At 42.9% G+C, this 25,883-nt stretch overlaps 1 protein-coding gene across 1 annotated transcript in view; it reads right to left on the bottom strand.

Annotated features, from left to right (window-relative positions):
• Positions 1–352: 352 nt before the first annotated feature.
• LOC116816365 (solute carrier family 2, facilitated glucose transporter member 11-like) overlaps positions 353–25,883 on the bottom strand; it is a 34,798-nt gene continuing 9,267 nt past the window's right edge. The window contains exons 5-12 of the mRNA XM_032765524.2: positions 24,081–24,210; positions 22,570–22,718; positions 9,655–9,842; positions 8,578–8,688; positions 8,367–8,468; positions 5,955–6,030; positions 4,749–4,876; positions 353–3,043 (exon numbers count right to left, since the gene is read on the bottom strand). Of these exons, the coding sequence (XP_032621415.1) occupies positions 2,840–3,043; positions 4,749–4,876; positions 5,955–6,030; positions 8,367–8,468; positions 8,578–8,688; positions 9,655–9,842; positions 22,570–22,718; positions 24,081–24,210 (1,088 nt within the window). The 3' untranslated portion in view covers positions 353–2,839. The remainder of the gene's footprint in view (positions 3,044–4,748; positions 4,877–5,954; positions 6,031–8,366; positions 8,469–8,577; positions 8,689–9,654; positions 9,843–22,569; positions 22,719–24,080; positions 24,211–25,883) is intronic.

The following is a 25,883-nucleotide window of genomic DNA, read 5'->3' as shown; positions in this document are numbered from 1 at the left end:
GCTCCTCCATTCCAACTGCTAGCTTTGTGGCCACAACTCCTAACTCTCAATATTTATACCTTCTATATCCCAAAGTGTATATCTACCTATCCTTAGTGGACAGTAAATGAGTATGCAGATCACTGTTGCTATTGGGATTTAATCAGGGCCTGATGCTGCTGTCTTTGGACAAAACTTCCACTGACATCAAAAAGTGTTGCCTAATTAAGGCCCGAATGCCCACTTTGGTGGATTTTCCCGTCTCCTTACCAAACGCTCACAGCTGTGGGGAAAATGGTGCTTGTTTATAGGAAAAGTTTTAGTTAAGATTGCTCACCGGAGAGTTTCTTGCAGGACCTGGAGATAGTTGGTAAATACTTTCTCAGTTCTACTGAGGGCAGAGATTATTCAGGGTGGGAACGCATTTGCCTTCTTCAACCAGTGTGATAGTCGCTCTTACCTTGTTTACTACCACTTTGATCAAGATGTGTTTAATATCTTACTTTTGCATGAATCTAGCAAGAAGTACCTCATCAAACTCTCCTGCCCAAAGCTTCCCTTATTTCCTTTCACATCACTGTGTGTTGGTGAGGCAGTTGGAAGGAGTAAGCAACAGTGGAGACTTGCGCGTACTTTGTATGTTGCCTTGTAATGACTGAACAAACAGGGAGAGATGTATTTAGCCTTTTTTGAGAATCTAAACCAGATAGGACCTTATTTCACACAGGAGATGAGTTCATGGCAGTGCAGCAGGAGATATCTAGAGTAGAAACTAATTTCTCTGTATATTGTTGTAAAGACAAATGATTAAATTATTAGAATAACTTCCTGACAAACAATAAGAACACAGTGGCTTTGTCTGTTAGCCTTTTTCTCTAAAACTTCCCATTGATTTTACTCTTCAGGTCTATGTAGAGAAGAACCCAGGTGCCTATGCTGTTTTAACCGTCATGTCATCTAAGCATGTTCTGGGTAGATTTAGACAAGAGTACTTAAAACACTGACATCTCTACAATAGTGCTCCTGCTATTATATCACTTGTGGAACTGCACCAGTGGTAGCATCAGTCGGAAACAGCCAGAGAGCACATAAGTTACAGCTCCTATAACAGATCCTTATAAGGGGAGGAAACAAAACAATCAAAGGGGAACGTAAATGCTGTAATAAATTAAGACTTTTGGTGTTTTAGTTTTAAGGTAAATTTAAAATGTGAGTTCACTTGTGATTCAAAATGCTAGCTGGACAGCCCTGGTGATTAAACACAGGACTCTTCCACACTACAGGGACAATATTGACGATTCAAGCTATATATCGGAGTAGTCAATAGGCAGACTGCGGGCCCAATCTGGACCACCAGATGCTTTTGAATGGACCCCAAAATCTTTTTATTTACTTTAATTGTTGTTTCTATTATTTTCTTTTCTGGAGTCTGGACCTTGACTATACCTTGACCAATAAATTTGGATCTTGAAAAAATGTATAACAAGGGCAACTAATTATGGGCTTCCTGTGCTGTCAGTGTTCCCCAGTCCTGTCTTGGAATGACCCATCTCTAGGGAATGAGAGAACTGTTCAGTTTCTATCACAAATTGAATTTAGGCATCTCTGCTGTAGATACCATTTATTGCCTTTTGTGACCAGGTATTTTCATCAACCAGGAGCTAGACTCAGTGAGACTCAAATTATTTTCACACAGATCACCAAATAACTGTTATGGTAGTTTTATTTTTTTTTTTTTCTAATCGAGGCTGGATTTCAACCAGTAATTTCAGGGAGGCCAGTTATATGCTGATCCCCAATACCATTCAGTCTTTGTAATACATTTTATCATGAATCTAAAAAAGCGTATATATAGTTTCTTACCTACTGCCTTCATTCCAATGAGATTCGTTGCTTGTATCCATTTTGTGCTGTGACAGAAATAGAACTATGTAGGAGAAGCCTCAAGTAGGCTGGGGCCTGTCAGCGGAATTAGTCTTAATGGCAGGAGGAGGAGGAGTGTTTTTATGTAGTAACTAGAACAGGGGTTCTCAAACTGTCAGGACCCCAAACTGGGTAACAACTCCATTTTAATGGGGTCACCAAGGCTGGTGTTGGCCCTGAGCCCCAACAAGTCTCAAGCCCAAGCCCCACTGCCCAGGGCTAAAATTACATGCCTTCCGCCCAAGGGCAGAAACCTTTGGGCTTCAGGTTTGGCCCCCCAACCCCACCCAGGATGGTGGGGCTTGGGTGGCAGGGCTCAGGCAGGTTTGTTCTTTGGTCCCCCCTCTTGGAGTCTTGTAGTAATTTTTGTTCTCAGAAGGGGGTCACGCTGTAAGGAAGTTTGAGAACCGCTGAACTAAAATATTTCAATTAGCAGTGGGTTTGCGTTCACTGTGGCCATTCTTAAATGTTCAGCATTCTAATATCACATTAAAGTAATAGCTACACTTTTATTTCAAGAAGTGATGCTCCAACCCCATCGCTGTCTCCAAAATTCTTCATATTGACACCTGATGTGGTTAGAGTGTGAGGCATGCCATGGATTCACACTGAATGTTTGGAGCAATCCCCAATGAAGTCTGTACTCCGTGAGACCAGGTCATCAGCACTGTTTCTGCATGTGTTCATTAGCCAAATGTGTCTCAACATTTTTATTGAATTGAGTCTTTCTTGTAGGTAGTACTGTATGTATACATAAAATACAGTATTTTGATATTCCAGCAAGATTAATCTACCTTTTAAATAAGTTTTACCTGATGATATAACAAGCTATCTTTGAATACATTCCTTAACACTATTTTTCTCAATATATGGGAGCATATGTGTATAATTCCCATGAATGTGGCTGCCTTACCCCTGTGAGATGTAAAGTGCACTCTTAACATTCATTGCAGAGCTGTCTTCTTTCACATAGCTCTGCTTCCTTCTCTTTGATTCTTCCTCTGAAGTTAAGGTGTTGAAATTCTTGCTTGATTTCCAGAAAAGATTTGTTTTTTGTCTCAGGAATGACAAAGAAGATGAAACTGGCAACCAACAAGCTTTCCAGTAAAAACACCACAAAGCAATACTGCTTCAGTCCATTCTAAAAGCAAAATACAGGATGTTTGAGATTAATAAAAAAAAATTATAGTAAATAATACCTAGTTAATTTTAGAAAATACTAACTCAGATACTGTTGACAGTCACTAACAGTGCCAAATCTAAGTTTTAAGTGAAAGAGTGAGCTGAAGCTCCATCTGTTCCCTATCTCTTTGTTGTATCATTAGCTGAAATTATCAATAGTATAGTTAGGGTTTTTTTTATTTTAGAACACTTCAAATCTGCAGGGAGATGCCTAGCTCTACTAGCAGTCGACCACAGGAACCCCTCTCCTGGCTTAAGAGCCCACATAGTTACATAGGGAATGAATTCGGTGCCTGCCTTGCTCCACACTAAATGAGGAGTAGGAAATGGTGCCTACAGTATAACATTTAGCCCACTTAGTTGGGATGGGGAGATCTTAGATGCAATTTGCCCTTCCCCAGATTGGGGGCAGGGGTGGGATGAAGATTTGAACAGGAGTCTCCTACATTTCAGGAGAGTGCACTAACCCCTGAGCTACAGGATATTTTGAGGTAAGGTTTTCTCAGTCTCTCCTGTTGAAATTATTCCACTGTGGATTAAATAATGAAACAGACACTGGGCAAGGGTGTGAGAGAATGACTCTCTAGTCCAGTGGGTTCAGGCACCCACCTAGGAGATAGGAGACCCTCTGTCATGTCCCCCTGCTCCAATGACTCATTATTTATCCACAGCGGAACAGCTTCAACAGAAGTGTCTGAGGAGCCACCCACCCCCCACCAGACTATCTGGTAACTCAATGATTAGCATGCTCTCCTTAGACATGATGTGAAAGACCTTCCCTCCCCCACTGCTACAGAAGGGGGAACTGAACCTGTCTCTCCCAAATTCCAGGTGAGTACTCTAACCAGTGGGCTAAAAGCTAAAAAGTGAATACCACCATCATTCCCTCCTATAAACAGGACTTAGGCACCTACATAGCTTCATAGAGTCAACCCTATGTAAATACTTATTCCGAGAACACATGTCAATTATTTGATATTTTTTAGGGTTATACGCAAGGAATTTCTCAGTTCAGTAGGCAGTAGCCCTTTTCAGCAGTCACTCTGTATACTCAATTTCTTTGCAAGAGCAAGTGGAGTAACTGAAATGATTAGACCAGAAATGGAATTTGGCAACGTGTATTGTCTTCACTAAAATAATCTCTCTTGACCAAAGATGTTTTCCATTGTAAGTGATTGTCCCCAACTGAGTTTGGACAAATAGAGGTGTGGCCTTAAGAAGTAAACCATTTGTTACAGGGGTTACCGCTTTCTGATCTAACAAGCTAAGCAATAGCAAAAAATCCTGACAGGAGATGTGAGCTATGAATCTCTGAACTTGGTGAGGATTCATTATACTTTTTCTGCAATTTTTTCTGATCATAAACCTAACCTGGAGATTAGTTCTCCCTATACAGTCTGACTTTATTTATTTATTTGTCTTCTGTTGTGTGTGTTTGTATTATTTGTAGACAGCTTAAAATAAACTTGCCTACTAAGAGTGACTGACTCTAATAATACCTTTGTTGAAGGAGAGTTTTCACTTATCTTAAGTCTAAGCACTAAGTTCTTTATTGTATAAAGAAGAACAATTTCTGCGTCTAGGAGAATTTCTCTGCAAGAAGTCAAGTGGACGTGAGTCAACTGAGAGAAGATGGTATATATAATGGATACATGGATACATACCACTATAAAGGGGAAGAGCATTCCTATTGTGAAGAAACTCAGCCAACTAACAGATCCTCCTATCATGTAAGCAGCAGGCCGTGAAGACTGTGTAAATAATTCAGCTGTCAGTGTATTTGTTATACCACCTGGGGAATCAATTTCAGAAACAGAATAGGTTCTTATGGTAAGTGTGCATTTTCAGGGAAAGTTTCAAGCAAGAAAAAGATAATAGTTGCTTTTGAATATGCCATTAGCTGACCTTGATGTAAAAGATATAGATAGATCTATAGATAAATCTCTTTTGTTAACCAAATACTTGTTTTTAAAAGTTCTTTTTAGACACTTTTTGATCCAGATTCTGATAACCCCTATTCACAATAAGGTGTACTCTCTTACAGAAGTAGTCTTATTGATTTCAATGGGACTGCTCAAGGAGTAAGATACAACTTAGCATAAGTAAGGGCCTATTAAAAGTACAATGACAACAAGCCTCATAGAATAGTAGGACTGGAGGGTACCTTGAGAGGTCATCTAGGCCAGTCCCCTGCACTCAAGGCAGGACTAAGTATTATCCAGACCATCCCTGACAGGTGTTTGTCTAGCCTGCTCTTAAAAATCTCCAGTGATGGAAATTCTACAACCTCCTTAGGCAACTTATTCCAGTGCTTAATTACGCTGACAGTTAGGAAGTTTTTCCTAATGTCCAACCTAAACATCTCTTGCTGCAATTTAAGATCATTGCTTCTTGTCCTCACCTTGGAGGTTAACAAAAACAAATTTTCTCCCTCCTCCTTGTAACAGTTTTTAAGTACATACAAAGTTATGTCCCCCTCTGTCTTTTCTTCTCCAGACTAAACAAATCCATTTTTTTAAATCTTCCGTCATAGGGTCATGTTTTCTAGACCTTTAATCATTTTTGTTGCTTTTCTCTGGACTTTCTCCAATTTGTCCACATCCTTCTTGAAATGTGGCATCCAGAACAGGACACGCTATTTCAGTTGAGGCCTAATCAGCATGGAGTAGAGCAGAAGAATTACTTCTACTGTCTTGCTTACAACATACTATGTCCTATGCCGTTCTATGCATTTGGTTTATCTTAGCCAGAGCATCAGCATCCCTAGGGGAAGTATTAGCTGTCTTGTTTACACTACAGACAATATTGGCACTGTTTTAGAGATACATTTTAGGCAATATTATAAACAAAAGTTCACTAATGTGCAATACCTGGACCTAACCCAAAGCTCAGGATGAAAGCAAATATAGATGCCATGCTCAAATAAGGCACCCAGGGATACAGCTCCTGAAAAAAGACCATGAAAAGTACTTAGTTCAGATTTCAGTCATCATGTCTTAACATTTGGCTGAAAGTCAAAAGTGTTTAGCATTTGAACCCATAAATGATCACCTGAATAAATAACAGAAAATTGATCATTGACTCAGATCTTTTAATTTAAGTTTAATTAGCTTTCAATAAATCAACGAGTGTCTTCAAAGATTGAGCGTCATGTATTTAAGTTAATCCTTGTACCTTAGTATACTACAGTGTATAAATGAAAAAAAAAATTAAAATCCCACAGCTTCCATATTTTGTTATAAATTGGTCAACTTCCATTTAGTCACTATCAGCCATTAATTGCTACTAATAACCAATTTCTTGTTGTTTTTACTTTTAAAGCAATAGAATACTAGTCAATCAATTTCACAAATACTTAGTAGCGCTTGAGTCCCCATTGTTAGTAATATTTATAATTAGTAGATGGAAAACTGTCTGTAAAATTCTGTATTATTACTCGTTTAACTTTAATATAGTTTTATCACTGTTTAGCCTCCTACAGTGAAGCCCTATAACCCTATCATCTACATGTCATTAAACACATAACTAGTGTGTACAAACTTTCTAGGCCCAAATAATGAAATAACCTTTATTTACATTAAAAGAGCAAAGGTTAGTGTGATGATGAAGCAGCACACTTATCAGAGACATATGAATGAATTTAGCTGTATAAAACCAATTTTCTATTGTATGTATTTTTGATACAACATTAGCAAGGAAGGGAAGATTGGAGGCTATCTTTACAGAGGCAGAATTAAGGCAGTATGAGTACCTTAGTGGTGAATTTCCATACTTACAAATGTCTGAGTTTCTTGTAAATTCAAACATAAATCTGATTTGGTTGGCTTTTTAGTATTTCTTTTTATAACTACAGTATTCATATAGGACATTTACAGTTAAGTGACTGAAATAGACTCTCAAACTTAAGTTTATCTTTAGGTAGTATTTTATCTGGGAATTATTATTAATTTAAAGTTAGAAAATATATTTTGTCAGTATTTAATCCAACCAGCATTAGACATAGAGCTCCAGAATTTAGATGCAGGACCAAATTTTGGATGACAGCATTGTGATGTTGTTTGAAAATCAGGGCCGGTGCAAGGAAGTTTCACACCCTAGGCGAAACTTCCACCTTGCACCCCCCCACCCAGCTAACCCCGCCCCACCACAGCAGCTAACTTCGCCCTTCCCTATTCCACATGGCGGAGAGTGGCCACCCGCAAAGCACACGTATACACCCCCTCCTGCGGCCCTGGCGACATCTACCCCATACACCCCCTCCCCTCACCACAGCAGCTAACCACCTGGGGAGACTTCCCATCACCACCACCACCACCACCACGGCAGCTAACCTTGCTGGGGAGACCTCCTCCAAGAAGCTAACCCTGGCCTGGGTTGCCGGCCCCAGCTCACCTCAGTTTCTGCCTCCCCCACTGAGGCGCACCTACTGGCGGGCTGCTCTAATTCTCCTCCCCACCCAGGTGTGTGACACTGATTGGAGGAGACTTAGAGCTGGGCTGTGTGCTCAGTGGAGGAGGCAGAGTGGAGGTGAGCTGGGGCAGGGAGCTGTTCCCCTGTGTGCTCCCCCCCATTACTGCAGGAAGCCTTCCCCGCGTGGCCCCCCCCCAGCTCACCTCCACTCCACCTCCTTGCCTGAGGGGACTTTTAGGTGCCCCCAATCACTAGGTGCCCTAGGCAGCTGCCTAGTTTGCCTAAATGGTTGCACCAGCCTTGTTGAAAATACACTATTAGGTGCCAGAACCGAATTCAGAACTCTTGGGAATCCTGCAGTCAGTGCAATCAGAGGTTATTGGCTACTAATCAATGGAAGCAGCCACTGTAATTCAGAACAAGGATAATCTGTATGAAATAGAAACTGCTGCTATTCACTGTTGTACATTTAATGTTTTCGGAAGCACTGCTATAGGGTAATAAGATGTTATGACACCAGGAGCTTTTTGGCCAATATTTCAAAAGTGACTAGTGATTTTGCATGCCTCAATTTCTGAGTGCCCAATTTGGAACACCTAAGAAAGTTCTCATCTTCAAAGAGGAGGAACAGAGCTCTTTCTGAAAATCAGGCACCTTTAGTGATTTTTAGGTGCCCAGGCTGAGACACAATCATTTTTTAAAAGTTTGGTCATGACCTACTTTGTTGTTTAAACTGTGCAACTCTTGCTCCTTCTCTGACAGCCAAGAGAGGATGTTCTCCAACGTTAAAAGCTCTGCTGCTCTATAATCTCACAAATTTTCAAACAGAAACAGTGTTGCATTTGATGGTGCACATGAGCTCTTCTTAATACCTGATATGTCAGGGAGAATGTTAACACTATGCACCAAAAGCTCATCAGGGTGTATCCTCCAATGATGAGCAGTCTTCTTCCCATGTAGTCAATCAGCAAACCCTGGGGATAGAATATCACTTTTTCAGTTAATACTGATGCCACATTCCCACATCTCTCTTTTTCTATAATAAAAATAACAAGTATGGAAGAAGTAAAATTTGTCACTTACACAAGTGAGGGCTGTGAGGCATTCACAAGCTCCCGTGCCCAGAGTAACATATGGAATTTTTTCTGCAGGGATCCCAGCTTGTTTAAAAATGTAACTTGCATAGAAATAAATCTACAAGAAAATATCAACAGAGTTGTGCCAATGTGCTTGAGCAGTGAAATCATCAGTAAGAAGAAGAATCAGGCTCATACACTAAGCAGCCTTTGAATAAATTGCATCCTATAACTTATTTAAACCATGAAAACAAAAAGGGAAATCTATAATTCAATCTCTAGGTCAATTTATTGCTAGCAAAAACAAATCTGATAGTCTGAACATTATCTTATGAACAATATAAGAAAGAGTTTATGCCTGAGCCATGATACATTCTAGTGTGTGTGAGATCCCAGAAAGAGTGCAGCCTGCACTTCCATGCAAAGTTGGAGTGAAACCAGGGCTCAGGCACATTAGTTCAGAGACCTAGTGGGAGCATTGCTTATTCTGGAATCTGAACTCCAATCCTGCTCCCAGGGGCAAATGGGTTCCTCTTACAGTGTTCACCTGGCACTGGAAGTAGACCTTAGCTTAAAAAAACAACAACATCCAAAGCATAAAGCCAAACCCAAAAGTAATTTGTCCTGGGGAAAAAAGAAACAGGAGAGATTCAGTCATGAGAAGTGAAGCAAGATACAATAACTTAAGTTTTGCTGTTTATGCAGCATGGGAGGGAATGATGGAGCTTTAATCATTTTGTCAGGTGCTAAAGACATAAATTCAAGCATTAGTAGGGCTCTTGCTCCAGGAAACCTACATATTATGCTGGCTTTGGGCAGAGAGAATTAAAAAACAAAGCAAAACAAACCTCCACTCTATCATCCAAATTTGGCATTAATATTTCCTGCTGTTTTTAGTTGAATCAGGCTTTTCCCTATCAGCATCGGTAAAACAAAGAGCCTCTCCCTTCTCCTATATCCCATGTTTCTGCCAGTTTCTAGACAGAGTTCCCTGATTTTAATGAAGATCAAAGCCAGATGGAAATTAGACAGGAAAACTTTAAAACAAATTGTTTGGCTTCTGAATAATGAGGAATTCACTTACAGCATTTATCCCACTGAGCTGCTGACCCATAGTCATCACAATCACAGTAATAAGCTGCCACTGTACACTGCGATCACCGAATAGTTGCCACGGTTTCTTGGGTTTCTCCCCATTTAAGGCAAAACATTCTCTCTGTATATCTTCCATCTCCTCCTGGTAGTGCAAGGGCCCATGAAAACGCTTCAAAGCTAATAAGAAAAAATGATATGGTATCTCCATATGCCTCACCATACCTCCAAAATGACCTTAGCTTCTGAAAACCCATCTACTCTCCTCTGTGAGCTGACCTTTGCAGAGATATGACCAGAAACTGATTTTCAAGGGAAGTGGGGAGACAAGCCACTACTTTTTTTTTTTTCGGGGGGGGGGTGAGTTGTTTGGTGGAGGTTGGTGTTCCTTTTTATTTTTTATTTTTTTTTGGTGGGGGACTGGAGAAAGACTTAATTGAACTATTTACACAAGGAGCCTAACCCGTATTTTAAAGTGTTTTCCTAATAGAAACATTAGGCTCCCACTTCAATCTGTGAATTAAAAAAAAGGGTTCTAAATAGCTGACAGGGAAGTACTGAGTACATCATATCTCTTGTTATGCCAATTGTTATGTCATGCCAATGGAATATGTTTAATGGACTAAAGTAGAGAGACAGAGACATTTTCCTGTGTGAGCTCTTTTGAGAATATAGTGCTTGTCTGGTTTCACCCACACAGTTGTTATTGGGACATTTAGTGCGCTGGAGGAGGTTGTGATAGGCATGTGTAGGATCCATGCATCTTGAAAGGTATGTTGTATGCGGTGTAGCAATGGAAATATGTCTGCAGATTTTGCATCTGTTGTTCTGGCAAGGTCTGGTGATGCTTTGAATTGGTGTGTCCTGGTCTGGGGGAAGATTGCTGGGGGCAGGGCCGGCTTTAGGCGGACTCCCTGGAATCGGGCCCCACACCCGCGCGTAAGAGGGCCCTGCTCCAGGGGTCTTCGGCGGTATTTTGACATCAGGGGGTCCACTCTGGGGGTCTTCAGAGGTATTTTGGTGGCGGGGAGTCCGCTCGGGGGGTCCGCTCCAGGAGTCTTTGGCAGCATTTCAGTGGGGGGGGGGGGGCCTTCAGTGCCGCAAAAGACCCAGCGGATCCAGCACCGCTGAAGCCCCGGACCACCGCAAGGTATTCAAATCGGGCCCCAAGGGTCATAAAGCAGGCCCTGGTTGGGGGCTTGTTTGAAGTCCAGAAATGGGGTTTCAGGAAAGGTTTCTTTCATGATGAGGTCCCCATCAACTATGGGTTGCACTTGTTTGATGAGACTGTGTGGGTTCCAGCATGAGGTGGTAGGTGACTACTGGGGTGTGTAGTCAGAGGGGGTTTTATTTCTATATTGAAGCAGGTTCTCTTGGGATATTCAGGTAGCCAACCTCAATTCCCAGTCTCTGTTTAAACCTAAGTTAATTGTATCTAATTTCCATATTAATTCGAGTTCAGTAGTCTCTCTTTGGAGTCTGTTTTTGAAGTTTTTTCCGTTGCAAAATTGCCACCACAGAGACTGGGAATGGTTGGGTCATTACACTAATTGAATCTATTTCCCTATGTTAAGTTCTCCTCACCCCTTCTATGGGTCATCTCAATTATCACTTCAAAGTTTTTTTTTCTCCTGCTGATGATAGCTCATCTCAATTGATTGGACTCTTCCAATTGGTATGCATACTTCCACCTTTTCATGTTCTCTGTATGTATAAATATCTCCTGTCTGTGTGTTCCATTCTATCCATCCGAAGAAGTGAGCTGTAGCCCACAAAAGCTTATGCTGAAATAAATTTATTAGTCTCTAAGGTGCCACAAGTACTCCTATTCTTTTTGCGGATACAGATTAACACGGCTGCTACTCTGAAACCTATGAAATGGATGTGTTTGGGGTGGATCTCTGAGGGTTTGTCCATTGTCTTGTAAATATTTAAGGTAGGCAGCTCTGCATCTTTGTGAGGGATGTTGGTATGTAGGGAAGTGACATCCATGGTGGTGAAGATGGTGTTCTGAGGGAGGTTGTTAATATTGCACAGTCTGTGGAGGAAGTCAGTTGTACTCTGGAGAAGCTGGCCTTTTGTGTGGTGAATGGTTTGAAGATGCTTTCTTTGAGTCCCAATATTCCTTCAGTAAGAGTGTCATGGCCAGATATGATGAGTCTGCCTGGGTTCCCTTGTTTGTATATCTTGGGAGGCATGCAGAAGATCCCTGGGGTGGGTTTGTGGGGGATGAGTTTGTAGAGTTTCTCTTGGAGTTGTTTGAGGAAGGATTTGATTATATCCTTAAGTTCCTGGGTAAACAGTGGTGTAGGGTCTTCTTTGAGTTCTTTATAGTAGATGATGTCAGAGAGTTGTCAGTTGGCCTTGTTAACATAGTCATCACAGTTAAGGACTATGATGATGGCCACTTTGTCTGGGAGCTGGATTTCAGGAACTGTGTGTCTTTTCTCTTGATGGTGGAGAGATGATGGTGGATGTGATGTTTGTTAAGGATATCATAATCAATCTTTTTCCTGAAGCAATCAATGTAATGATCAAAAATGAGGTTTCGTCAGCTCTGTGGTGTCCAGTCAGATTATTCTTTTTTCTTATAATTGTCAACAGGTACATGGTAAACATGAGTGATGTCATCATTGCTGTTAAAGAATTCTTGGAGGCAGAGGCAGTGGAAGAACTCTTCTAGTTCTCCATATGTTAGGATGGTATCAGGTTCTGCGGTGGAGCAGAAGCTCAGTCTCTCAGAGAGTACAGATAATTTAGCTCCAGGATTGGGTATCTTGATAAATGGATGATGTTTGGGTGTCATGTAGTGTCCATGTGGTGGTTCTGGTGCCATGGTTTCTCCCAAAGGTGATGTTCTGTGGGTGTGGAGTAGTTGTAATTGGTACCACTTTTTGTTTTTGTGTTGGATGACTGTCATCAGGATATTTTTATAGTTGTTTTAGATTTCTTGCATGATTTCCATGTAACTTCCCTAGTATACTTGTTGTATACCTCATCCATTGCACTAAATCCAGCAATAACAACTATGAGGGTGAAACCAGGCAACCACTATGCTCTTGAATGAACTCACACAGAAAATGATAAAAGACAAAAACACCCTTGTCATAAACAGATAGCTAAGGGTTAATGTTTCTTTTACCTGTAAAGGGTTAACAAAAGGAACCAAACACCTGACCAGAGGACCAATCAGGAAACTGGATTTTTCAAAGGTCAGGGAGGGAATTTTTGGGCACTAAAAAAGGTGTGTGTCCCTTCTCCTTCATCGTTGTCTCTCAGTCTACTCTCTGTCTAATTGAGAGTGATTTCTATCTCCAGGCTTTCTCTTAATCTTTTCTGTTTCCAGTTACTGTAAGTACTAAGGTAAAAAAACAATATAGGCTTTATGTTATATTTTTTTTTTGTTTTACATGTGTGTGAGTTTTGTCTGAAATGTTTAAATTGTATATCTTTTGAATAAGGCTGTTTTATTCATTTTTATTTTAAGCAATTGATCTTGTATATGTCAACCTTGATACAGAGAACATTTTATGTTTTTCTTTCTTTTTTATATAAAGCTTTCTTTTTAAAACTGTTTGAGTTTTTCTCTGGTTAAGGCTAAGGAACGAAGGGAGGGGGAAATCTCTTTGTGTTAGATTGACTAGGTTTGAATCTGCATAGCCTCTGGGTGAGGGGGAGAGACTCTTAATCTCTCTGGTTTTGTGTTTCAGGGAATTGAAGCAGGGAAATCTCCTAGTATACCCAGGGCGGGAAAATCTGGGGGAGGTAAAGAGGGGAAGGAAAGTGGGTTATTTCCCTTTGTTGTGAGACTCAGGGCATCTGAGTCTCGGGGTCCCCCAGGGAAGGTTTGGGGAGACCAGAGGGCGCCAGAGACTAGAAATCTGGCTGGTGGCAGCGCTATCAGATCTAAGCTGGTAATTAATCCTGGAGGATTTATGCTAGGCACCCACATTGTGGACGCTAAGGTTCAGAATTGGAATTTATGCTTAGGACAACCCTATCACATGTGGGTGAATACTTTTCATAAATGATCACTCTATATCTGATCTCTCTGTCCTCATCCTCAAAGGAAACTTGCACAACTTTGAAAAGGGGAGCTTAAATTCATTACTCTGCTAGGCACTAAAAATCATGGACTGAAAGTGTTCTATGTCTGCAGACATGTTAATGGGCCACTCTATCTTGAATGATTCCTTAGAATATGTGCTTACTACTTATGCTAAACAATCTGTACCACCTCGCATTTAGCTGTGAGTTAGGCTGGCTGAGAATACCTTTCTCAGACCTGAAGAAGAGCTGTGTGTGGCTTGAAAGCTTGTCTCTCTCACAAACAGAAGTTAGTCCAATAACACATATTACCTCCCCCACCTTGCCTCTCTAATATCCTGGGACCAAAACAACTACACAACTACACTGCTTAAGGTAAAGCAAACAGATAACTTTTCTGAAGTAATATAAATACAATCAAAAGTTGTTAGGTAGCAAGACAGAAATGTTTGTACAAAAGCTCATGTTCATCTCAGAGTCCAGAAAATCAGTTTCTTTGTATTCCTCAATATTAAATATGCTATCAAGTGAAATGTTGTCTATTGAAGTGAAAGAGAAGAACATTAATGATCATGCAGGGAAGAGATTTTCAATGCTATTGTTGTTATTGAACCATAACTGTGATAATTTGTTCCAAATCTCCAGCAGCTCTTTAACATTAACTGCATTCAGGAGCAATCTCTGTTCCTCCTTAGAGCCCCCAAACCAGCAAATGACAATCAGTGATTATGCCATTAAAAACAATTGAAAAGAAAAGACTTGAACTTTAATAAGAAAACTGTAACCTTCAATGGAACACAAAATGCACAATTTGAAGAAATTATTGAAGCTCTTTGCCCTGGATCTATTCCTCTACAATGTTGAACTCACAGGTCCACTACCAGATGCTTTAAGTGAAGAAACTGAGGGAAAATTAAAGGGAGAGCGAAAGCTTTACATTTATCTGTTCAGACAATGCAAATAACATTTAAAAAGAAAGCTCAACCAAAACTTCTGAAGTATGTAGGTTCAGCAAACTAATTATGCCTCAGTGGTAAAGAAATAACTAACCAGTCCTAAAGTGGGTCATAAAATTTCAAAAATTCTTCTGCAACCACTGTTAGCCTCAATGATTGAAGAAAGAGGTTTGGTGCTGCAGCTTCCCACTGGTACTTCAATGAAACTCTCAGGAAGATGATGTCTCCAGAAACTGGAAATTTAAATTTGCATAGAGCTGTCAAAGTTAGACTCAGGACTCACAGTTTGTCAGACCACTCTGTTTTATTAGCACAGTGCTCTGCTAATACACCCAGATAATGTGAGCACCATACAAGACACAAACTATCTTATTTATACAGATAAAAGAGTGGGAATTAGACAAAGGGACAAAGAAAGCAAAACAGTAAAATTCACCTGGGGCATATCCTACTTCCTTACTAACTCTTACCGATCTAAGGCTAATACTTCACCAATTGCCCTTAAACAGTGCAATTGTTCTATGTTAATGTCTGTATTCCTGACACCTGGATTGCAGCATTCCAACAATTTTGCTTAAAGGTACAGACAGCATTTCTTTAATCCTTTCTATTTTCACAATATAATTCATTCTACTTTCACAGAGCACTAGGAGGATTTGGGTCAAATCATAGCACTAATTTTACACAACAAGGGACTCCACAGAGAAGCACTGTACTTACAAAACAATGAGGTTTCAAGAGGTGTCACTGTCTCCATGAAAATCTAGCTTGATTTAAATAAAAAGCAACTGGAACCACACAAGTAAAAATCTAGAAAAATAATTCAGCGACACTATGGAGCCTGATACTTAGTCAATTTGATTGTTCCCAAATCCAAAGGTCTTCATTTGATCTCAGTACAGGAACAAAAGGCTGATGGGATGTAATCCTTTGTTTCTTGCTTCTCTTTTATCATTTTAAACTGAAATCCAGATCAGGCTATGTCTACACTACACAGCTTTTAGCGACAGGGCTGTGTTGCTACAGTTGTGCGGCTAAAAGTTGTGCAGTGTAGCCGCTGTTTGTCAGCTCCCCTGCGACAAAAAACTTCCACCCCCAATAAGCATCATTTGTGTTGTCAGCACAAGAGCGCTCCTACCAACAACATGCAGTTCATACCGGCACTTGTCATGGCAAAACTTGTCTTTCAGGGGTGAGGGAGTTTAACACTTAAAGACAAAACTTTTGTCATTCAATTGCCAGTGTAGACATATCCTCAGTGTCCTTTACAAACACAGATGTGGGGCTGTGTCAGAGACATTGCATTAAAATGATGGAACAATGTGGAAGTAAAGCCATGGGACACAGTACAGACAAATCCTGGATCGTGTAAAAAATTTGTAAAGATCCGTACTCTTGCCCAGCCTGTTCAGCATAAGTTGAGGATGTTTTATCACATGGGACTGGTGAAGCTGAAACTTTACAACAGGCTTGGTGCTGAAAAATCCAATTAGTAAGTAAAAATGTATAAAAGAGAGAGTGGTAAGTCTAACTGGTTAGTAGAATAAAGGCTAAACCTATTGTGTTTGTGTTCTCATCAGAACACTTTTGATTTTGGATAGTGAGTACCTTTTTATATTTGCTTTTAAAAAGAATCAGAAAGGGCTAGATTCTGATATTCTTACTCAACTCGGCTAGTATTCTACTCTTTAAGTAACCCCATTATTTCCATGGGACTGCTTGAGGAGTAAAGTACTATCCAAGGTGAGGATATCAGAATCTAGTCTGTGTTAGGTGTTTTCATTATTTAAAACCTCTATTTTTTTAATTATTTGTTTTCTTTCAAAGTAAAGAGCTGTTTTGTTACCAGGCTGAGGAAAATCTCAACTACTTTGAGCCTCTGTTTCTGTCTCAGGTTTGTGTTATGATGCGTGGGCTTCGCCTGCACATTTGTGGGACGCTTGGCATCTGTTGCATTAGGACTCCTTCATCCCTCTTTGGAATTTGAACAACAGGGAGAATAGGGTACTTCCTACTTGAGAAGAGCTACAGCTAATAATTCTGAGACCCCATATTTCTCTCACAAATGAGATGTCAACAGAAAAAAGGGTATTAAAAGGTAATCAAGACTGGAGGTGTAACAGAATGCTAAAATTTGTCATACTGTTTAGCCACTAGATGGCCCTGTGTGTAAAAGATCTTATTTAAGCTAACCTCAGCCATACCAGGCAGAGCATGATTGAAGGATGTTATAATGATCAGAGGTCTGCAACCATTCAGAAGTGGAGCGCTAAGTCTTCATTTATTCACTGTAATTTAAGGTTTAGTATGCCACTAATATATTTTAATGTTTTTAGAAGGTCTCTCTCTATAAGTCAATATTATTTAACTAAACTATTATTGTATGTAAAGTAAATAAGGTTTTTAAAATGTTTAAGAAGATTAATTTAAAATTAAATTAAAATGTAGATCTTACCAGTTTAGTTTGATCCTTGCGCTTGCTTTTCCTTGCTAAGTTTTCCAATGTCTGACACATATTTGGGTACTTTAAGCTGCGCACAGGCTTCTGAGTGATCAGTTGTTGAGGGACAGAGGACAGATTTCATGTGTGAAAACACCTGTTCACACAGGTATGCGGATCCAAATGCTGAAAGAATTGCAAACGCAATTTTCTTCAAACAGTTACATTTCACTGGCAGGGACATCCAGCAGGTCAGAATAGAAGCCCCATGCTCTCTTTCAGTAGCTTCAAGTGCACTCTACAGATCTTCAAACTTTGATGCCCACAATTCTGAGCTTTTTAATTGAATGAGCTGCATTTCAAAATCTTCAACCCATCCCCTGAAAGACAGACTAATCCAAGTTGCTTTCATTGAACTTTTCAGGATTAAGTAGAAAAGAAAGCATTGGGCCAAATCGCTGGAAATCTTGAAATCTGTCAGAAAATTCTGATTCCAGTTATTGCATGTACATTCCAATCTCGTTGTCACAGTGCAGCGTGTCGATAGCTCTTTTACGTGTTGGAAGTAGTGGAAAGTCGAAGTTCGAATATCCCAAGAAAAAGCTGCTAGTTTTACAGCAAATGCCTTCCAAGCTGCATAAAGATCCAGAACCGTTTGCCCTGCACCCTGGAGACAGAGGTTGAGTTCGTTTAGGAGAGTGGTGATGTCAGTTAAAAATATGAACTTACACAGCCATTTGTTATCATCCATTTCAGGGTAGTTTTGTGCTTTTTCTGAGAAAAAGGCCTTGATTGCATCAAAACAGTTTACAAAGCACACCAAAACCTTGCCACAACTTAGCCACCGGACGTTGCTGTGAAGTGGAATGTCCTTATAAGCACTGTCCATCTCTTCTAGCAGTACTTGAAACTGTCTCTGAGTCAAAGCAGATTGAGCAACAAGGAAATTCACAATTCACACCATGGTATTCATCACATCATTAAGCTCTGAATTAGAAGTTTAAGCACACAGGTTTTCTTGATGGATGATACAGTGAAATTTGACTGTCGGGCAGCCAATTTGATCTTCAAGTAACTTTAAAATCCCTTCTGTTTTCCAACCATGGCAGGAGCACCATCATTTGTCACACAAAAATATTTTTCTGATTCTTCAAAATGGTTTACAAAACTTTCCACTATATCTTTCCCCTTTCTTGTGTCATGGAGGGGTTTTAGGCAACAAAGTTCCTCTTGGATTTCATCGAAGCACAATATCTTGCAACAACTGCCAAATGTGGAACATCATTTATATTCACGCTCTTATCAACTGCAACACTAAACACTGCTGTGTCTTTTAATGCAGTTGTCTGCTTTTCCTTAATGTTTTCTGCCATTTTGCTTATGTGCAGTTGCTCTGAACTGTCCTGGCAGAGACAGGCAGTTCTTTTATTCTAGATACTGTGATAGACCCAGGCCAGCTGGGTACAGCAGAATAGCAGAAGGCAGATATACTGGCCACTGGATTAACAGTTTTCTGTTCCCTGACTGACCAGAGCAGGGGCTGCTCCAGGCTAATGAGAACACCTGACTCTAATTAACCTGCAAAGAGTCAGGTGAGGCCATTAAGTTAATGTGACCACCTGACTCTAATTAAGGCCCTGCTGATACTATAAAAAGGGCTCACTCCAGTCAGACAGGGAGGAGCCAGGGGTGAGGAAGTGCGGCTGAAGGGCTGGTTACTGAAGACACCCTCAGACCATCGTTAAAGGAGCCCTAAGGTAAGGGTGAAGAAGGGAGAAGCAGGAGAGCTGTGGGGAAGTGGCCCAGGGAAATGTAGCAACTCTGGCAGTGAAAGGTTGGCTGCCAACAACTGCTACCATTAGGGTCCCTGGGCCAGAACCCGGAGTAGAGGGTGGGCTTGGGTTCCCCCCAACCCACCACTACAGGAACTTCTCCTGGGAGGGAAAGTCAGGCCCCTGTCAGGACAGGAGGCTGAACAGAGACTGTGGGAGTTCTCTCACTAACTTCCTTGCTGGCCTATGATGAAAAGGGCTCAGCAGACTGTAACCCTGGCCCTAGAGAGAGAAGGGTGACGTGGAGGGTCACAGTGAGCCACTGAGGCTGGCATAAGTGCAGGACCCATGGGAGCAAGGTCAGAGCTCTGCCACAATACGATCTTATCTTTATTTGGCATATCATTGAACAAGACCTCCAAACTGCTGAGAAAAACTTCTTTTGTATATTCCCCATCTGTAAATGACTTTCTGTGTTTTGCAGTGCACTGTGCACTCTTGTAACTTCCTTCTGTAGCTTGATTTTTACTTACACTGAAGCATTTAAAAACACTGCTTTGCTTCTCATATCCTGCTCCTGCCTTTTTGATCGATTCAGTTTTGTCTGCTTCATCATGAAAGGTTTCCTCGTCCTTCGTTTCAAAATGTCGTCGAACACTTGATTTGCGAGAAACAGGGCCGGTGCAACCATTTAGGCAAACTAGGCGGCCGCCTAGGGCACCTAGTGATTGAGGGCACCTAAAAGTCCCCTCAGGCGAGGAGGTGGATTGGAGGTGAGCTGGGTGGGGGGGCGTGCGGGGAGGGCTGCCTGCAGTAATGGCGGGGGCGCACAGGGGAACAGCTCCCCGCCCCAGCTCACCTCCACTCTGCCTCCTCTGCTGAGCACACAGCCCAGCTCTAAGTCTCCTCCAATCGGCGCTGCAGGCCTGGGCGGGGAGGACAATTAGAGTAGCGCCAGCGTGATCAGCGGAGGAGGCGGAGCCAAGGTGAGCTGGATGGGGGAAAACCCAGGCAGGGTTAGCTGCCGTGGGGGGACGGAGTGGAGAGGGATTAGCTGTCGTGGTTGGGGAGTAGCTGCTGCAGGGGAGGGGGGGGCTCCCTGGGTGGTGGGCTGAGTTAGCTGCCGTGCGGGGGGCGGTGTTAGTTGGGGGAGTGGGAGGTGCAAAGTGGAAGTTTCGCCTAAGGCGCGAAACTTCTTTGCACCCGCCCTGGCAACAAACAACACTTTTACAACAGAAAGCACAAACAGCATGGTCCTTCTTTTGAATAAATCCAAATGTGTCTGTCCAAGAAGACTGAAATGAATGGATATCTAACTTTGCTTTCTTAGGAGCTGACATTTTGTAAAATGTACCCCTCAACTCACAGCAGAAATTTTTTTTGCGACAGCACACACAACGTCAAACCCAGTGCGCTGTTTCATGTGGTGTGGTATAAGCAGCAAATGAGGACTTAAAAATATCCCAGTAGCACTGGAACAATTTTTAACATGGGGGTGCTGAGCTGCATCCCCTCTAGCCCCTGTCTGCACCTCTCACTGCCCAAGGCTGGGGCCAGTGGGCCACAGCTGGGGGCGGCTGCAGAGCGCCAGCCCGAGGCCAGGAGCAGAGCCCTGGGCTGGTGGCTGGGACCCCAGGCCAGCAGCGGGCTGAGTGGGGCCACTGGATGGGACCGCAGCTGGCAGAGGGCCAGCGGATGGGACCCCACGTTGACAGCAGGCTGAGTGAGGCCAGTGGCCGGGACCCTGACTGGCAGGGGGCTGGTGGCCAGTGGCTAGTGGCTGGTATCCCAGGCCAGCAGTGGGCTGAGCGGGGCCGGTGGCCAGCACCTGGGACCCTGGCTGGCAGGGGACAGTGGCCGGAACCCCAGACCAGCAGTGAGCTGAGCGGGGCTGGTGGCTGGGACCCTAGGCCAGCAGCAGAGCCCCCGGGGCTGGCAGCCAGGACCCTGGCTGGCAGGGGGCTGGCTGGCAGAGGGCCAGCAGACGGGACCCCAAACTGTTAGAAAAGTGCCACTGAAAATCAGCTCGCGTGCCACCTTCGGCACACATACCATAGGTTGCTGACCCCTGATCTTGTGTGTATCTTGCTCAGAAGGAAGCTCTGACCAGTCCATATCTGGGCCAGGAGCACAACATGGCTCTCCAGGTGATAAAGATCCAAACAGTTTAAAACTGGAGGCTCTGCCTCAACCCACTATCACATTCCTTTTCTTTTCTTGGGATGGCCAAAAGAAGCAATCTGCTCTCAAAGTGGTTGTTTTGGTTTTGGTTTTGGTTTTTGTCATTGCACAATGCATACAAGATCCATTAATTAATTTTCCTCATATTAACTCTTACAGCAATAGACAAGCCCCCCATGTTTGGGGGTGTTGTTGTTGTTGTTTTGTTTTTTGGTTTGTGGAATGGCCATTTCCTAAAGTTTATAATGAGCCACCCTTGGCTGAACAGGAAGTAACAGGACACATTGGCAGTCATGCTTGCCCATCCCTGCAATTATTCACCCTCCCACCTCTTCTCCTCCTGCAGTTCTTGGAGTTCTTCACTCCCCTCTCTCAGGCGAGGGGTTGATAAGTGGGGTATGGTCCTCTCTCTCCCATCCAGGCAGGGGGGCAGCTCAAGGGGTCCTTTACTCTCTCCAGGATGGGAGGGAGAGGAACAGGGAGCAGAGTGACCCATTACTGACAGTGGGAGAGAGAGGAGGAGAAAGCAGAGCTGTTGTGAACTGCTTAGCTCTTTCTGCTCCTCCCTCCCCTCATCTGGTAATGGTGTAAATTGCTCCCTCCCCTACCCCAAAATGTCTTCTGGGCTCCTGAGGAGAGAGGAGAGCTCTGCCTGCTTCCTGCAGCAGCCCTGATTGGCTGCTCTTCCCCAGGAGGCAGGCAGGTGGGAAAAGCAGACAGACAATCAAAAAGGTTTTCCCAGGACCGGCGCCAGTGTTTTTGGCGCCCTAGGCACACGGCCATTTCGCCGCCCTGCACGCTGGTCCCGCGGCTCCAGTGGACCTGCTGCAGGCGTGCCTGTGGCAGGTCCACCGGAGCCGCGGGACCAGTGGACCCTCCGCAGGCACGCCTGCTGCAGGTCAGCCGGAGCCGCCTGCCGCCCCCCCAGCAAACTGCCATCCCCCAATAATCCTGGCGCCCTAGGCAATTGCCTAGGTCGCCTAAATGGAAACACCGGCCCTGGGTTTTCCCCCAGGCCAGCTGAAATGCAAAGGATTGCTTCTCAGATCATCACAGACTGGCTCCAGCCAATTCCCACCAGGAAGAGTTGGCAACACCAGTCCTGCCAAGAACCCATCTCCTTTGCTGGCCTGTACGACAGACACCTCCTGCCTCTCCTTCCTGCCAGTTCCTAACCCCTCGCCAAGGCAGTGCCCAGTCCCTCCTTCAGGGGACAGTGGCATATATTCAATGGTCAGGATATAAGCCCAAAGAAACTAGCATGGAGCTCAGAGAGAAATGACCTATAGCCAGGGGGATGTGAGCAGGTAGATGAGGTCAGGTGAGCCAGAAGTGTCAGGGCTGAGAGCCTGCTGGGAAAGGAACATGGGCTGTAAGGTTTTAGGATTCTCTTGAGAGAGGGAAGGGAGATGGGACTTGTGCAGGAGAGATGAAGAGAAGAGAGAGGAGCAAAATATATTCATCTTGTGGTTTTCAAGGGCTAGGAGGAGAGAGTAAGTGCTGTAACTTACCCTTGGTGCATTTCTTCTCATCCCCTCTGTCAATAAGAAGGTACCTGGGACTTTCAGGAAACCATGGGAGAAAGAATAGTTGGGCTAATGCTGGGAAACAGCTGCTGGAAAGCAAGAAGGGCCAATACTTTTCTCCACCAAGTAATTCCCTGAGTGAAAAACAAAAATAAAGTAAGTATCTGCTGATGGCCTTTCAGTGCCCTGCTAGAAATAAGATACTGATCCTATGAAAAATAGTCCAGTTCCTAGGTGAAATGTCTCCCTTTTACAAAAGTCACCCATTTCTTGTCAGCTTCAACAGAGAAGCAAGAGAATTAATGGCATAGGGAAATTAACTGCCTCTTCACCCCTAAACTAGGTACCACCCACTAAGAGTTGGGACAAATCAACGGGAAACTTGCCCTGCTGTTGTCTATGCTGCACTATTTCTAAAGACCTCAGCATCCAGGACCTGCCAAGCCAGGACCTTTCAATAATGTGAAATTAAATTTAGAACAAGCTAAAAACATGAGGAATTCATTCAGCTTATGTCTGGGACCTGCATCATGATGTATTTTGGGCAATGTAAACTTGTTAAAAATGCAATGGGATTTAAAATATTGATAGCTGCTTTAAACATGTTAACAGATGCTACAAGGACAAATTCTTAAAAGTGGCCACCTGACCCTTGTGATCCTTTTAACTGTGTAGTATTGATATAGGAAAGCACTGATATGACTTCATGGCCAGTGCGGGAAGAGGAGGTCAAGAGGTGGGTATAAGGTGAAGGAAAAAAGGCTTCAGAAGATTCTGGGCAATGGAAGGGAGAAGCAGCAGACATTGTACTATTATTCAGAGTCTGATATGACTGCTGGAAGCCTTTCGTAAACTCAATGAAAGAAATTTTTAATTTTAGTATCCTCAGATCAGGTTCTGTGTCCCTACCCTCTGTTTGCCAGAAACTGGGAAATGGGTGACAGGGGAAGGATCACTCAATGATTACCTGTTTTGTTCATTCCCTTTGGGGCATCTGGCATTGGCCACTGTAGGAAGACAGGATACTGGGCTAGATGGACCTTTGGTCTGACCCAGTATGGCTGCTCTTATGTTCTAACGTGCAGGTGCTTCTGGTTCTATCAGAATGTCATGTAAACAAATAGTCCTTTACTCTCAGTTCCACCCTTTTCAATTGCATGTTTCAGCTCACTTGTCTTGTTTCGCACTAAAGCGTCCGCTAGATGCTTGCAGAAATACCATCTCAGCATATAAATGTATCTAATTTACAGCTGTCGCTATGACTGACTCAGTTAAAGAGAGAATGATTCCACATGAAGACCCTACAGATGGATGGATACATGATGTAAGTCACCTAGTAGTTAGCTGATCAATGTGAGTATGGGAGGGATTTTCCCCCTTTTCCTCTACAGAGACAGCCATGGGAAGAAGCTGGGTGATTAATGCAGGTGACTGCTGAGTTTGGTTGCCTTTTAGAAATTGGTAATTTCAAGGTACTAAAGGACTATATTTCTAACCTTAGACCAATTATTTGTCCTGTCAGAATTCCTCCAGTCAAAAATATGGAACTGCCCATGGCCATAGCACCTCGGAGATGTTTTGGGGCAATCTCCCCTATATAGAGTGGTTGCACACAGATGCCAACACCTATAAATAGAAGAGAAAACATTTTCCTGTTATAAATTAAACCTTATTAGCTTTTGACTTGGTAAATAACATTCTGTATGGACCTGTGTCCAAAGCACTTTGTCCTGTTACCGTGTTCTACTCGGACAGTGACTACCAGGGGCATGTGTGCAGCTTTGAGACTCCCTTAGCAGAACATTAGCTTGTGCTGGCTTCTTGACACTTTGTAATTGCCTATTTTAGTCCTCCCTAAGACTTCAAAGGGCCTGTGAATCACTTAAAGCATTCTGACCTATTTTACTGTCGAATATGTGGGACCAAATTCATTGCTGCCAAAACAGTGAGTCACGGAACACACATTAGTGGGAGTGTCCCATGATCCCTAGGATGACTTCTGGTGGATTGTGCTACCATGACATGTCTTTTCCACAGTAGGCTGCAACATATGATGAGGTATTTTGCCTGTCACATGATTTCCTGTTTGTAATGTTATTGTAGTTGTGTCGGCCCCAGGATATGAGAGAGACAAGGTGGGTGAATCTTTTATTGGATATCACCTCACCTTGGGCTTGTCTACGCTATAACTTAGGTTGATATAAGTTACGTCACTCAGGGATGTGAAAATGACACCTCCCCACTCCAACCCGAGCACCGTAACTTACATCAGTTTAAAGTGCTGTCTACACCGCGCTATGTTGGCAGGAGGCGCTCTCCCATCCACATAGCATCCACCTGTTATTGAGGTGGAGTAATTATGCCAATGGGAGAGCACTCTTCCATCAGCATAGCGTATCTTCACCAGACATGCTACAGAGGCACAGCTGCATTGGTGCAGCTGCACTGATGTTGCACAGTAATGTAGATTTGCCCCTTAACTCTCATGCTATTTCCTGACACAGGTGCCTTGCCCTGATTGTGTCAGAGTTTTTCCTCTCCTTGTTCTTTTGCCTCTACATTACTGCTGCCACAATCTACTCAGCCTGCTCTATTCCTTTCTCAACCACCCTTACAATCTTCCCTTTTGCCTCACAATCTATTGCTGATTTTTTCTGAGCTAGGGATCCCACTGCAAATACTATTGTTTAAATCATCACTCCCTGTATGTCAGAGTAGATGTGTTTCTTGTCACACTTCAGGGCAACTGCACCCGTATTTTCACTCTGTGGTTTAGCAGTGGCAACCGCACTCCGGTTCCTGGCTCCCCTGGGTGCCACCTCTTTTGGGTGGAGTCACAGCCTCTCTCCCTTCTGACTGAGGTGTCTCCAGGCTGACCAGTTCCTTGCCTGAACTGTGTTATTCCCAGCAGAGACAGACTGCTCAAGCAGGCCTGCTTGCTTTCTCTTCAGAGATGGATAATAGTGTGACTGCCCAGTTATAATTATCACATAGCTCTTTGATATGCAAGCCTCTTTTATTCTTAAGGTAAGAGCACTACACTGAAAACCTGTTAAAGACAATAAACGAACCTACATGCACGCTAATAAGCTTACCAGAGATCACCCCAGCCCTAACATGGGCTCTGGCAGGAGAAGTCCTTCAACACCCCAGCCAAGGGGTTTCCTTGTGATTCCAAGTTCATCACAACTTCAGTTCAAAACAAGCACTGAGTTTTACAGAATCTCAGTAGACCAGTTCTTCCAACTCTTAGATAAGGGACCCTGCATGGACCAGGAGTCCTATCCATTTACTAGATC

The sequence above is a fragment of the Chelonoidis abingdonii genome, chromosome 22 (assembly GCF_003597395.2).
Source record: "Chelonoidis abingdonii isolate Lonesome George chromosome 22, CheloAbing_2.0, whole genome shotgun sequence".
Lineage (NCBI taxonomy): Eukaryota > Metazoa > Chordata > Testudines > Testudinidae > Chelonoidis > Chelonoidis abingdonii.
Note: the sequence above shows the minus strand (reverse complement) of the source record. Positions and strands in the feature narration are given on the sequence as shown.